Source organism: Phyllobates terribilis, unplaced genomic scaffold (assembly GCF_046119375.1).
Source record: "Phyllobates terribilis strain yellow unplaced genomic scaffold, ASM4611937v1 Scaffold_1__5_contigs__length_1240528914, whole genome shotgun sequence".
In the NCBI taxonomy this organism is placed as follows: domain Eukaryota; kingdom Metazoa; phylum Chordata; class Amphibia; order Anura; family Dendrobatidae; genus Phyllobates; species Phyllobates terribilis.
Genome location: NW_027362761.1, coordinates 391633201 through 391648236, shown reverse-complemented (window position 1 = coordinate 391648236; position 15036 = coordinate 391633201). Strand labels below are relative to the sequence as shown.

At 39.7% G+C, this 15036-nt stretch overlaps 1 protein-coding gene across 4 annotated transcripts in view; it reads left to right on the top strand.

Annotated features, from left to right (window-relative positions):
- The window catches only part of MEGF10 (multiple EGF like domains 10), a 132630-nt gene extending 118752 nt beyond the window's left edge, over nt 1-13878 (top strand). For 2 of the 4 annotated variants that reach the window (XM_073676625.1, XM_073676614.1), the window contains 5 exons: nt 2230-2466; nt 3439-3566; nt 4591-4726; nt 6970-7176; nt 10716-13878. In XM_073676625.1, the coding sequence (XP_073532726.1) occupies nt 2230-2466; nt 3439-3566; nt 4591-4726; nt 6970-7176; nt 10716-10876 (869 nt within the window). In that variant the 3' untranslated portion in view covers nt 10877-13878. Of the gene's footprint in view, nt 1-2229; nt 2467-3438; nt 3567-4590; nt 4727-6969; nt 7177-8857; nt 8887-10715 lie in introns of all 4 variants that reach the window. The other 2 variants (XM_073676628.1, XM_073676619.1) reach the window with 2 other exon arrangements.
- The last annotated feature ends 1158 nt before the right edge of the window (nt 13879-15036 follow it).

The window sequence follows — 15036 nt, the reverse complement described above, 5'->3', positions numbered from 1 at the left end:
CCATCTGTCCCATGATCCTGTTCCATGTGTCTCCATCCTGCCCCATCTCTCTCCATCCTGCCCCATGTGTCTCCTTCCTTCCCCATATGTCCCATGATCCTGCCCCATGTGTCCCCATCCTGCCCCATGATCCTGTCCCATGTGTCTCCAACCTGCCCCATGTGTCTCCATGATCCTGCATCCTGTCCCATGTGTCTCCAACCTGCCCCATGTGTCTCCATGATCCTGCCCCATGTGTCCCATGATCCTGCCCCATGTGTCCCATGATCCTGCCCCATGTGTCCCATGATCCTGCCCCATCTCTCTCCATCCTACCCCATCTGTCCCATGATCCTGCCCCATCTCCGTCCTGGGACCTGTATTGTTCAACATCTTTATCAATGATTTAGATGAAGGAATTGAGGGTAAACTGATTAAATTTGCTGATGACACAAAGCTAGGAGGGATAGCTAATACCAGAGAAGAGAGAGAGAGGATTCAAAAAGACCTAAATAAACTGGAGCAGTGGGCAGCAACCAACAGAATGGTTTTTAACAGGGAAAAATGCAAAGTACTACATCTGGGCAATAAAAATGAAAAAAGCATATACAGAATGGGAGGAATAGAGCTAAGCAACAGTACATGTGAAAAAGACTTAGGTATACTAATAGATCATAGACTGAACATGAGTCAACAGTGTGATGCAGCAGCAAAAAAGGCAAATACAATTCTGGGATGTATTAACAGAAGCATACAGTCTAGATCACGTGAAGTCATTATCGGTCTTTACTCCTCTTTGGTCAGACCTCATCTGGAATACTGTGTACAGTTTTGGGCACCACATTTTAAAAAAGACATAGACAAACTGGAGCAAGTTCAGAGAAGAGCGACCAGAATGGTGACTGGTCTGCAAACCATGTCCTATGAGGAACGGTTGCAGGATTTGGGAATGTTTAGCTTGCAAAAAAGAAGACTCAGAGGAGACTTAATAGCTGTCTACAAATATGTCAAGGGCTGTCACATTGTAGAAGGATCATCTTTATTCTCATTTGCACAAGGAAAGACTAGAAGCAATGGGATGAAACTAAATGGGAGGAGACACAGATTAGATATTATAAAAAACTTTTTGACAGTTAGGGTGATTAATGAGTGGAACAGGCTGCCACGAGAGGTGGTGAGTTCCCCTTCAATGGACGTCTTCAAACAGAGGCTGGACAGACATCTGTCTGAGATGATCTAGTGAATCCTGCTTTGAGCAGGGGGTTGGACCAGATGACCCAGGAGGTCCCTTCCAACTCTACCATTCTATGATTCTATGATCTGTCTCCATCCCGCACCATGTGTACCATGATCATCCCCCATGTGTCCCATGATCCTGCCCCATGTGTCCCCATCCTGCCCCATGTGTCCCATGATCCTGTCCCATCTCTCCCCATCCTGCCCCATGTGTCCCATGATTTTGCCCCATGTGTACCATGATCCTCCCCCATATGTCCCATGATCCAGCCCCATCTCACTCAATCCTACCCCATCTGTCCCATGATCCTTCCCCATCCTGTCCCATCTGACCCTATATTGCAGCTTGCCACTTTAAGTACAAAGAAAAAGTAAAAAAAAAAGTTTCTCCTTACCTGGCCGTGGTCTAGCGGCGCCCGGCTCTCCCTCATACATTTCAGGCTGCCGGCCTGTGATTGGCTGGCGGCTTTTAACTATTGCCGTGCGGCTTCCCGGACAGCAGTAGTTTTAACTGAACCTGCAGGATCCTGCCGCTTGGGCCCGGTGAGCAGAGGGGGGTCCCCTCTGCTCACCGGGCCCCATACGCCTGTAAAGGCAGTAATGCTCTGATGGCGGCCCTGCAGATATGTAACAATACATGTAAGTAACTATTTGTGTTAGTTACCTAGTTATACTGAATAATGAAGTTACCAAACAGTTTAATAAGAAGTATCACACTACGAAATGCAGGAATTTGATTATTTCAGTTTTTGATATAGCAAAGTAGTAATATTTCATTGGATTTAATGTGATTCTCATTAAATTATGTTATTAATGGTGGACTCACAATGAGCATATTATATGTAGAAAGTGTAATTATCTGTTCTGTACAACGAGGCGTCCACATTATTAAATAGTCATTTATTGTCCTTTGTACGATCAGTTAATTCATTGTCTCAGCTAATGACCTCTTACACAATGCACCCCTCATATCTATGAGGGCTAATTAATTTTCTCACTGCTCTTCCCTTCTAGCTGTAATGATAATTGTAGGAAACCTGAACAGCCTGACCCGCACAAGTGCTGCAATCCCTGCTGACACTTACCAGATTGGTGCCATTGCTGGCATCATTATCCTTGTCCTGGTTGTCCTGTTCCTGCTAGCCCTTTTTATTATCTACAGACATAAACAGAAGGGCAAAGAGACAACGATGCCATCTGTATCCTACACCCCCACCGTCCGAGTCCTCAGCACAGATTATACCATTGCAGGTAACAGCTTACTATAGAAAAATACATTCAATGGGCCAGATTCAGTATTGCCTTTTTGCCTGTTTTTGATTTTTGGTGTTTTTCGACTGTTTTTCATGTATGCCTAATTCTTCATTTAACTTGTGCCTTTTCAAAAGTTTATTTTTTATATGTGTCCATCTGTTTTTTTTTTGTTCATTGTGGGTGCAGTTTTTGTTTTTCAGATGTTACAGCACCATGGAATCAATGGCGCTATATAAATAAATAATAATAATAATTCATTTGCAACTTTTTACAAAAGTCGCAAAATCTGTGTCAAAATTTATAGCAAATGTACTCCAGTCCCACAATAGAGTGATTTTATGTATGCTAGTTACCTTGGTGTAAATTTTTGAGCCATTTAAACAAATGTGTGACTTTTCACACTAAAAAAAAATCACAAGCAAAGGTTATAGACAGAAAATGAGACAATTTTTGACAAAATTCATGAACCGCGTACGTCATTTTGGTGATTTTGGCGCAAAGAATGGCAAAAAAGAAAAGTGACTTAAAAGATTCAAATTGAGTGGCCGAGTGTGTTTGTCTTACTGAAAAAAATGTAAAAAGTGAAGTAAGTAAGAATATACCAATTGTCAGACTTTCTGGGGTTATTCAGAATACCTCCATAATACTGTGTTGTACAAAGGGACCATACAACAGCTGAGGGCTTATGGCACCGTAGACTCCATATGTTGCCCTAGAAGCTCAACATGTACAGGTATGAACATTTCAAGTTAGATAACGCATCACACCTACAGACCAGAGCAAACATAAGAAAAAAATAGACATAAAATAGATTTGTTGGTGATGTCCCTACGCTACATTCTGTCGCCTCTTCAGACTATAAACCCTGAGATTTATAAGACGTAATGTATTCAATGTGGAAAGGCAGGCTTTGCTGTAACAACACTGGAAATACAAATTTTTAAGCCCCAAAACATTTCTTTCACACAGATACTCTCCCGCACAATAATGGAGCAAATCCTAACAGCCAGTACTTCTCTAATCCAAGCTACCACACATTGAGTCAGTGCACAAGTGGACCTCATCTTAATAATATGGACAGAATGATGGTTTCTAAGGTAAGGCATTATATCTTCATGGTTATTTTACATAACAACTACCAGGGTCGAAAGGAGCTTCAGCACCGAGTCCCTTCATTCTCAGCATTGGTGAGGGTACCAAAGGGCAGACCTCCACTGATCATAAGGTCATGACAATTCCCTGCAAAATGCCATCATTTTATGACAAGGGAATAACCCTTTACTATGTTTTACCATATCTTATCTTCTCCATACAGTCATCTTGATGGTATAGAAAGATTATAAAAAATATTGCAAATGATGATGGCATGTGCATAACATGATAATGGCAAAGTACAAATTGAACCCACCACTGGAGGAGTTCCAGAAATTCAGCGCTCTGGTCATGTTCTGCTCTGGTGTTTTGAGGACATCTGATCACAATGATGATATTCCTGCTGGTTAGATTGACTTGGCATTCATGGGAGTAGCTTTGGGGCTAAACATACTACACTCGATTTCTCTTCATTGATTACATAGCTACCTCCTCCTACCTAGCATCTCTAGCACCCCAACTTTAGGCTCCTAGAAACCTAACAAGGCTTTCAAATTCTGTATGATGGGCCTTGACACCCTTGTTGCTTGTGCAAAAGCTGAATCTGGGTCTATGTACCACATAAAAGTAAATCTGTTAATTAGCTTCGTATTTTCTTGTTTAATTTAGGTCTATCTCTAGAAATTCAACTATCATCAATGTCTATTTATATATTAATAGGGGTAAAGAGGACTATCCTCAAAGGACTTTTCTATCAATAAATCAATAATACCATTTAATAATTTAACATTTCTTTTTGGTCTGTTAATTAAGTCATTACAAGTCCTTCAGACTAAAGCAATAACCCTAAGTAGAGTTCCACAAAAATAAAACGTTATTGACAAATTGATTGTCATCATCTATTATTTATATGTTAAGATGACAGCTGCTAGGCCTGTGCTTTTATATCGACGAATGCAGTAATAGTGTGGTGCAAATGATCCACAATAAAATATTGCATTATATTTTGCATTTTCATTTTTTATGCAGTCAAAAAGCAGCCAGCTATTTGGAAACCTCAAGAGTTTGGATCCAGGGAAGAGATCACACACTATTGATTACACAGGAACGCTGCCAGCAGACTGGAAGCAAGGAGGATTTCTGACTGAGCATGGTAATATTAATGGTGCGAAATGACCTTTATGCACTGGGCACAAAGAATGGGCTGCAAATCAGCAGTATATAAAATGGAAAAGTAGCTTTATATAGTGTCATTTATTTCATATCATAATATAAACTAGAATTGAGCAATTCTCCCAGATTTAATTTGGGTAGATTCACTCAAATTGTAGGGTGATAGAGGGAACTTTGCCTGGAAGAGATTGAAAAAAAAATAAAGAACTTCATGCACTCCACTCTTCATCCTTCCTTATACATGCCTAACTGCTGTCTGGTCTCTCGATTGGCTCGCTTCTGCCTTCTTTGCTGTCCATTCGTTTCCAAAAGTTTGGACACACCTTCTCATTTAAAGATTTTTCTGTATTTTCATGACTATGAAAATTGTACATTCACATTGAAGGCATCAAAACTATGAATTAACACATGTGGAATTATATACTTAACAAAAATTGTGAAACAACTGAAAATATGTTTTATATTCTAGGTTCTTCAAAATAGCCACCTTTTGCTTTGATGATTGCTTTGCACCCTCTTGACATTCTCTTGATGAGCTTCAAGAGGTAGTCACCGGAAATGGTCTTCCAACAATCTTGAAGGAGTTCCCAGAGATGCTTAGCACTTGTTGGCCCTTTTGCCTTCACTCTGCGGTCCAGCTCACCCCAAACCATCTCGATTGGGTTCAGGTCTGGTGACTGTGGAGGCCAGGTCATCTGGTGTAGCACCCCATCACTCTCCTTCTTGGTCAAATAGCCCTTACACAGCCTGGAGGTGTGTTTGGGGTCATTGTCCTGTTGAAAAATAAATGATGGTCCAACAAAACGCAAACAGGATGGAATAGCATGCCGCTGCAAGATGCTGTGGTAGCCATGCTGGTTCAGTATGCCTTCAATTTTGAATAAATCCCCAACAGTATCACCAGCAAAGCACCCCCACACCATCACACCTCCTCCTCCATGCTTCATAGTGGGAACCAGGCATGTAGAGTCCATCCGTTCACCTTTTCTGCGTCGCACAAAGAAACGGTGGTTGGAACCAAAGATCTCAAATTTGGACTCATCAGACCAAAGCACAGATTTCCACTGGTCTAATGTCCATTCCTTGTGTTCTTTAGCCCAAACAAGTCTCTTCTGCTTGTTGCCTGTCCTTAGCAGTGGTTTCCTAGCAGCTATTTTACCATGAAGGCCTGCTGCATAAAGTCTCCTCTTAACAGTTGTTGAAGAGATGTGTCTGCTGCTAGAACTCTGTGTGGCATTGACCTGGTCTCTAATCTGAGCTGCTGTTAACCTGCGATTTCTGAGGCTGGTGACTCGGATAAACTTATCCTCAGAAGCAGAGGTGACTCTTGGTCTTCCTTTTCTGGGGCGGTCCTCATGTGAGCCAGTTTCTTTGTAGCGCTTGATGGTTTTTGCTACTGCACTTGGGGACACTTTCAAAGTTTTCCCAATTTTTCGCACTGACTGACCTTCATTTCTTAAAGTAATGATGGCCACTCGTTTTTCTTTACTTAGCTGCTTTTTTCTCGCCTTAATACAAATTCTAACAGTCTATTCAGTAAGACTATCAGCTGTGTATCCACCAAACTTCTGCACAACACAACTGATGGTCCCAACCCCATTTATAATACAAGAAATCGCACTTATTAAACATGACAGGGCACACCTGTGAAGTGAAAACCATTTCCAGTGACTACCTCTTGAAGCTCATCAAGAGAATGCCAAGAGTGTGCAAAGCAGTCATCAAAGCAAAAGGTGGCTACTTTGAAGAACCTAGAATATAAGACATATTTTCAGTTGTTTCACACTTTTTTGTTAAGTATACAATTCCACATGTGTTAATTCATAGTTTTGATGCCTTCAGTGTGAATGTACAATTTTCATAGTCATGAAAATACAGAAAAATCTTTAAATGAGAAGGTGTGTCCAAACTTTTGGTCTGTACTGTAGTTTTTCAATTTGAGGAAAAAATATGATTAATTTTAGATAAAATATTTCAACCTAATATTCTTACTTGTGTAAATGACCCTAAAACTCCTGCACTGAGTAGAATGTAATAAATGTCTTCAAAATGTTTCAGTAAGCTGAAATAACATTTTAATCCTATAAAATACAAGTATTTGATATTTCCAGTGCAATTTATTTCTATTAGAAGTAAAAGATACTATTATTATATTATTATATTACTATATTATTATTATAACACGCTGTTTATCAAGTACACTCATCTGAACCTTTTGGTTTATGGTTTTCCCAGATCTCTTGAAGAGTTCTGCATATAGCATTAGCAGCTGTTCATTGAGCAGTACTGAAAACCCATATGCAACCATCAAGGATCCACCAGTCCTTCTACCAAAACACACTGAGTGTGGGTATGTGGAGATGAAGTCACCGGCACGCCGAGACTCTGCCTATGCAGAGATAAGTAATACCAGCCTGGCAACCAAGAATGTGTATGAAGTCGGTAAGTGTTCCTTTAACTCATTCTGTACTTTTATTTTCCTTTCCTTGTTAAGAGGGAAACTGACAGTGAGTTTTTACATATGGAAGTAGTGATATGGCTGTGTAGTCCCTAATGAAAAATAACATCTTTTTTGTAGACATCCGATGTGCCAGTCTTAAGAAATGTAGTGTAGAAGTCAAATGCAAATCAGACTAGAAGTGCACTGAAGGAAGAAGCAGACCAAGTGCATAGACTTGTCCCACTGCACTTCCAGCCTTATTTTCACATGGATGATGTTCTAGATTACTCATGACTGGCTCATGAAATCTCTAGAAAAAAAAGTATTGTTTTTATTGGGGGACAAGCGTCAATAGCTATACTGTCATGTAGTGACTAGGGGCAGTGGACGCCTACCTGATCCCTCGAACTAGGGGGCGCCCTAGCCTATCCCTGCACCCTGGATTACCCCGGACGGTGCAGACACCAGGGTCATGTACTTTGCTATGCTTCTATCATAAACCTTATCTATTCCCTCCATCACCCAGAGAGGTGTGAGGCCAAAGTGTATAGGATTACACTAACCAGACAGACAAGGCTAGACAGACAGGGATGGAAGAAAACTACAATCATACAAATATACTCGCAAAACAACAGAGGGGAACACAGGGGACGCGTAGGTAGGAGAAACCAAATAGGAGAGGATGAGGATAAGCATGCAAACTAAATCCAAGCAGAAATCTGAACAACTCTCCTTCCACCTACTCCAAACACTGAATTTCTCCTCCAACACCTAACCAGGAAGAAGAAGTATCACTGGCAATTTACAAGTGCCAGTCGCGAGCATATATACCAGAGGGGAGTGGCCAACACAGAACAGCTGAGACAATTCAGGATGGAGAGCTCCAGGAAATCAACTGAACTGATTAACCCTTGACAGAGGAAGGAAAACCTGCACTGTTTAATAGGATGGTGAAGCAGTTCTAATCAGTGCAGGATTTCATGTGACCAGACGCTGCGATCTTGTGGCGGTATCCCCGTGATATATACAACAGCTTCCATATGTAAAACATGCTGACAGATTCCCTTAAAAATATTCCCAGTTCTGTGTATAGCATGTAAATTGACCTTTAGTCTGTGTCTTTGATATGGGACATCTGCTTCCTGAATTTCTGTAATGATAACATACTGGAATTTAAAAGAGAGGAGCAAGAACATGATGTTATTTATGGAATCATTAAAGGCATCTATATAGACAAGAAAACATTTTTAAAATAGCCCTGAATGGTGTACAAAGATAAAAAAAAGGTTCTCAATCACTGATCCCCTTCCGCTCCTGTTCTTATGCCGCCCAGTTCTCCATTGATTATTATTTCCTGATGCTTTGATGATGTTCCGACACAGAGACGTGAGCACAGCAGCCAATCACTGGCTGCAGCAGGTCATTGTCATGGCCTTTGCTGCAGCTGGGAGTATAGACTGGGGATGGGCGGCATCCAAACCCGAGTGGCAGGAAATCGGTGTGGTGAGTATGCCTTTGTACATCATTTTGCTTCTCTGGACAACCCCTTTAACATCTGATTTCTAGCAATTTTCATTTTACCCAGCAGAAAGCTTGCTATGTAATACAATAGATGAGTCATTTATGGGATAAAAGGCAAGCAATTAATTTAGATAGTTACTTTGTTGTTGCTTTTTATTGCAGCAAATTATTTTTCAAGGCCACCTAAAATGGTAAGGCACTCTTGAATGAAACGTTTTAGTGTGCATGTACATTTATCTGAAATGTTTTTTGTCTTTTTATTTGGATTATGCTTGTTGAGATCTTCAATGAGGTACAGAGATTCTACATTTTTAACTTACCTTGTGGATAGATGATAAATGATTATTTGTGAGGCAGACTCGTTTATCTGTCAGTGATGGGGTTTTCATCCTAAGACTTAGTTTATAGGGAACCTGTCGCATGGATTCATTTACTCCCGATCCACAAACGTCATGAATAAGAGACCGACTCCTGCATTACAAACAAGTGCAGCGTGTTTTAGAGTATACATACCTGTCTGTAATACAGGAGACGGTCTGTGGTTCATGCTGTCCATGGTTCAGGCAGCATGAATCACATGAGACAGGTTCCCTTTAAGGGAATTGTCCAATTTTAAAAAAATAATGGTAAAAAATCCTACTCCAAGGGCTGGCCGCAGTTCAGGATCCTCATCCATTAGCCTTAATAGAGAAAGTTTGCAAGAAAAGTCTCTTGCTTGGAGGACTTCACACACAAAAAAACATCTCCACAACCAGTATGACATCCATGATGCAACATAGAAGAGCAGACAGGCGTCCACACAGCTGTTCATGGCTCAGGGAAACACTCAAAGCAAAGTATAAGGAATCCGAAACACTCCAAAGGTTTAATAAAGATGTCGATTTATTCTCCCAAAAGTGTGTTGAAACATTTTGAAGGTCTTTGGGTCTTTTTGACGCCTGAGAAAGACCCATTGAGAGTTGAAACATGCTGCAATATATCTTGGCTAGAATAAATCTACATCTTCGTCACACCATTGGTGAGCTATGTGTCTTTTACACATTGCTGGTTTACTTGGCATGTCTGTGCATTACATGGACAGCCTGCTGACATCAATATGGACCATGTAATGCTTTCACTTGCTGCTACTTTTGATCCATGTGGGACTCAGTTGCACTCCACACTGTGATGAATTTGTCAGGAGACCCTTATATAAGAAAGGGAATATTCAAAGCGGAGAACTCCTTTAAGTAATGCTATCACTTTCCTGGTGACAGTAGTGCATAATAATATATGCTGTTGACATTCCCATGCCATTACTGTTACCTGAGCTGCAAGTAACTATTATACCTACTATCAAACACACTACAGCTGCATAAAACTAATAATAATGATTGACCTCATACTATACAAACAATATATTCAAATGAAAAGAAGTAACCACCACCCAACATCATAATATATATGTATTTTAAAATCACTTTGTTTACAAAGTTTTAGATGTAGTAGAACGATTTGCTATAGAAAAAGAAACTCTTAGGGGCAGATTCATTAAGATTGGCATTGAGCACACCAGTCTTAATGACAAGCTCGCTGGAGTAAGATGTGCAAAATTAATTAAGAGGCGTATGAAACGTAATGAATTTGGCGTATCTTCTCAGTGGCATGTGTCTCTGTGCTCCTCACCAAAAATGCTACTCCTGTCGCGGACTGGAGTAGCATTTCTGCTTTAAAAAAACGCTGGCACTTCTGATGAATTTAACAAGCGTGCATAGCCTTACACCGGATCCTCCCCAGCTCTCATTTTCTTGGAGCTGCTTCAAACTGGCGTGAAAACATAGAAAAAGTTTTGTGCAACTTCGTCCTGTGCAAATATTTGGTGACTTTTCAATGCACTTTATGCCAGTTTTCTGGTGTAAAAGCTTTGCTGAATCAGCCCCTAAATGTTTCTAGGAAAGAAATTAGCATAAATAATTCCTACATGGGTTAATTTCACATGATAGATAATGACAGTACTATATATTTACATTTTTTTCCTTAGAACCTACTGTGAGTCTTGCCCAAGGAGGATTCAACAGCAACTGTAAAGCCAGCCAGGATCTCTATGACCTTCCTAAGAACAGTCACATTCCGTGCCACTACGACCTTCTTCCTGTCCGGGACAGCACTTCATCTACTAAGAATGAGGCAACCAGTGAATGATAGTAGCAATCAATCACACCCAGCATACTACGGCTGACTCCTGCTGAACTCTATGCTTCAGTTCACTAGACTGATATCAAGTGAGACTACTGTCCTCGGCATTACATGACTGTACCAGCAAAGTTGGAAACCTTGTTTGCCAAGCAAAGGACAACCCTAAAGACGAGATGGATGAAGTAGCAATGCTGACTTGACAATATGCAAGGGCTGTTAATTGAGCTCACCGATAAGCTGTATAACAATAGAGAATATTCCAGTCTTTGAGATACATACCACTAACACGTTACCCGCACGAGCCGGAAGCTTTCATTCCATAGATCCGTATTGATCAGTTCTAATTTCCTGATGGCGAAAATACATTTTTAGATGGTTCTTTGATTTGCACTGACCTGACTTTGTTATACAAGTCAGTGAGTGTGTGTATAATAGTACTGTGTATTAGTATGTTAGAGATGTTGTAGAGGTACAACTCAAACGAATGGAAATTTGAAGACCACATGTTAAACCACTACATGACATGTCAGCCAGGGTTTCTTCAGTGAGTGGCAGTATTTGTGTGTACATATGTATAGACCGTGCCATAAGGCGGTGTCTACAACATTTTATTATTGTATGATAGTTCCAATGTGGGCGTTATTTATACTTATTTTGGTGAACCCTTCAAAAATCAAACTTGATGCTTTAGTTTAACAAGACTAAAATGGGTAGTATGTTTCAGGGTATATTGAAGTTCGGCTATAATCAACTTAGGGGAATAAGAAAGGCTAAAATGTGACTAGTGTAAACCTTGCTGATTAGATGTAATGATCAAGCATTCTACATCAAAACTACATGACCCCGTCGCGCCCCATGGTAAATAAGGTGGGAAAATTACATGTTTAAGGACCATTTTTATGGCTTTTCTATAGGATAGGTTATCAGTGTATGATCAGTGTGGGTCTGACCCACCAGATCTTCACCGATCTACAGAGAAGGACTGAGCTGCAGTACTGGGCACAGTTGTATTTTAAGGGCATCACTATCTCGAGACAAAAGCCCCCAAAAAACCTTTAACTCTGCAAATTAGCATGCTGTTTATTTACACAAGGTAAACCGAGTAATGTATAATTACATATAAATTACCTTCTAAGAAGTCGTTTTGTGAACCAGGAGTCTGTTTATAAAAATAGTTTGTAATTTTAGGGATATCGCCAGAACCCACAAAATTGCAGATTCCATTCTGAGTAATTACTGGGTAAACAGCTGCACATTGTAAAAGGATGGCAGATAACTGCACAAAATATAATTTTAGAACACCAGGAGGAATCTAACGTTTTTTTGGTGTCATTGACAGGATGTTGAGTTTATGAGCAGAATGGAATTTCTTCCAATTATTTGCTAGGTACATTGGAAGTAAGGTCCTAATGGCAACCTGTAGCAAATGGTGGTTGGCCATTAACCTTCAGGACTCATGAAACTATTGTAATTGCCAAATCTCTCTGCACATATTTGGATCACTGTTTTTTTGCATTATGCAAGGTGCATATCAGCAACTATCACTACTATTTCTTTATTTCTCCTGAGGCTGTATAGTGAACCTGCAGAGTGTTGTACAAGACCAGCGTTATTAATCCCAGTTTTTTTTTTAAATATGTGTTGTATTATAGCAAATACTTTACAGTGCCATGTGTAGATTATTTTTATGCTACGAAACTGAGTTCCTGTGCATACTTAAGGTACCTTCTATTTTATTTTCTTCTTTTGTAATGAAATTAGATTTTATGCTTTATGCTTAAGCTGGACTTTTGCATAGCTCTTTAATGTTATTCTTTTTATCTTTTTTCTAATTTTTCAATCCAAGAACCTTCTTTGTATTCTTTATTTCAGTTTTGCGTGCAAAGTACATTCTTACACAATTTAATATGGGGTCAATTTTCCAGCCAACTAAAAAACAAAGATGAAGCCACATCATATAGTTAAAACCCCACATTCCTTTAGGGGCAATGTCTTGATTCCACATGTATTTCTTTTTTATGTGACTGAGAAAACTTGAATTGAGTCAAACTTTTATATTCTGAGTTTGGTGGAAGAGAACAAGGTCTCTAGTGCTAACTATTGGAGGTAGCAATCTTAGAATTCAATATTGACTCTCTAAAGAACCATATAGTATGACTTAAAGGGAATCTGTCAGCAGGATTTCACACCCCAATCTATTTGTATGCATATGTAGCTCTTTCAAAGACAAGTCTAGCAATACCTTTATGTGGACAGTCTGTTCCTCCATTAATGAGAAATCAATGTTTCAATTGTTTTACAAGTAATGCTGAAAATCTATTTGTAGATCTAAAGCCTCTGTCACTCCAGCTCTATTTCCCGCCCAGCACCACCGCCACTTCCTGCTTGACTGACGACTCATTTGCCTGAAGTCACACAGCAAGGAGGCTCTCAGTCAAGCAGGAGTAGGCAGTTGTGGCCGGTAGGTAGATCTGGAGTGACAGAGGCTTTAGATCTACAAATAGCTCTTCTGCCTAATTTGCAGATCAATTCAAACTCTGATTTCTCAGTAATGGTGGAATGGACTGGCCATATAAAAGGTAGTGCTGGAATTGTCTTTGAAAGATCTACATGCACATAGAAATGGTTTGGGTGCTGAAATCCTGCTGACAGATTCTCTTTAAGTTATAAAGCCAAAACAGACTCTTCTACAGAAGGAAAATATACTCCATGTTTTCCTCTTAAAGAAGACTCTGGTTTTCCTTGTGACTCTGTTCTCTTCCTTTTTAAAGAGGCTATTTGCATACCTTTTTCCCAGGGAGCATTGCCTGGCTTATAAGTCTCTCTACGCAGGTTTGACACGCGCCTCAATGAGAAACTTTACATCCCAGACCTGAGTTTGGAGGACATATAAAAGTGGTTAAAGACAGTCCAAAATTTGTAAAGCACTTCCTGCAATCTTGTATTGGGCCTAAAATTTAAAGGGGTATTCCCATCTCCAAGATCCTATTCCAATATGTAGTAGGTGTAATAATAATAATATTAGCAAATACCTACAATTAGAAATGTAGTATAGTATTTTTGATTCACTATGTCTCTTTCCTCATGTGCAGGCATTGCAGGACCTTAGGTATCCATGGTTATGTCCACTGATAAAGTGACAGTTAGTTAGCTAGCTGCTAGTGGTCGTAACCGTGGATACCTAAGGTCTTGCAATGCCTGCACATGAGGTAAGTGGCAAAGCAAATCAAAAATACTATACTACGTTTCTAATTGGAGATATTTGCTAATATTATTATTATTACACCTACTACATATTGGGATAGGATCTTGGAGATGGGAATACCCCTTTAAGGGTGCTGATGAATGACTGTATTTTAATGTAATTGTACTGTGCTATTGCCACTGCTGTACTTTTTTCGGCTCCATGGTGTAGGCCAAATCAATGTAAATGAGAATGCAGCCTATATTTTCCTTAGTAGTAAGTTTTCTAGTATTCAGTCATTGACTACAGAATTATGAATAATAATTGAACTCAAAATGACTCCAGTATTTAGGTGAGCAAGGTTTAGGATGAGTCTATCCTACAAAATCTAACATGCCCAAACTTTACGAACAATTTTGAATTGCTCCACTCTTTCTATAGTCCTCATCACTATCCAAGAGTTGTAAGTGCGACCAAACAGGTCAGCGCGTGAAAAGTAGCTTTACCTCACCAGATTTGTAATAAATTAAATAAAAAAAAAAACTATTTCCATACTTTCCCTGTTGCAATGGTTGTTCTAATCTCTATCTCTAAAGTTCATAGACAGAGGAGATATTTTAAAGAGATATTTCTGACCTTCACGATGATAAAGGGCCTAAAACAGTTGTGCGGGATTAGAAAAACATTGCTGCTTTCTTTCAAACCACCTGTGTATGGGTTATGATGGTTATTGCAGCACAGCTCCATCAAAGTGTACAGGACTGAGCTGCAATACCACACACAACCTGTGAACAGATGTGGCACTATTTTTAGAAGAAAGCAGCCAGGTTTGGTTCATCCATGATGTTGGTATCTCTTTAAATTCTATCCAAGGATAAAATGTGCATTTGTATAGCGTTATCTATTAAGTCATTTTTCCATTTACTTTTCCGATTTTTCCACTGAAATAATTTGTTTTGCTTTTGCTGTAAATTGAAGGTTG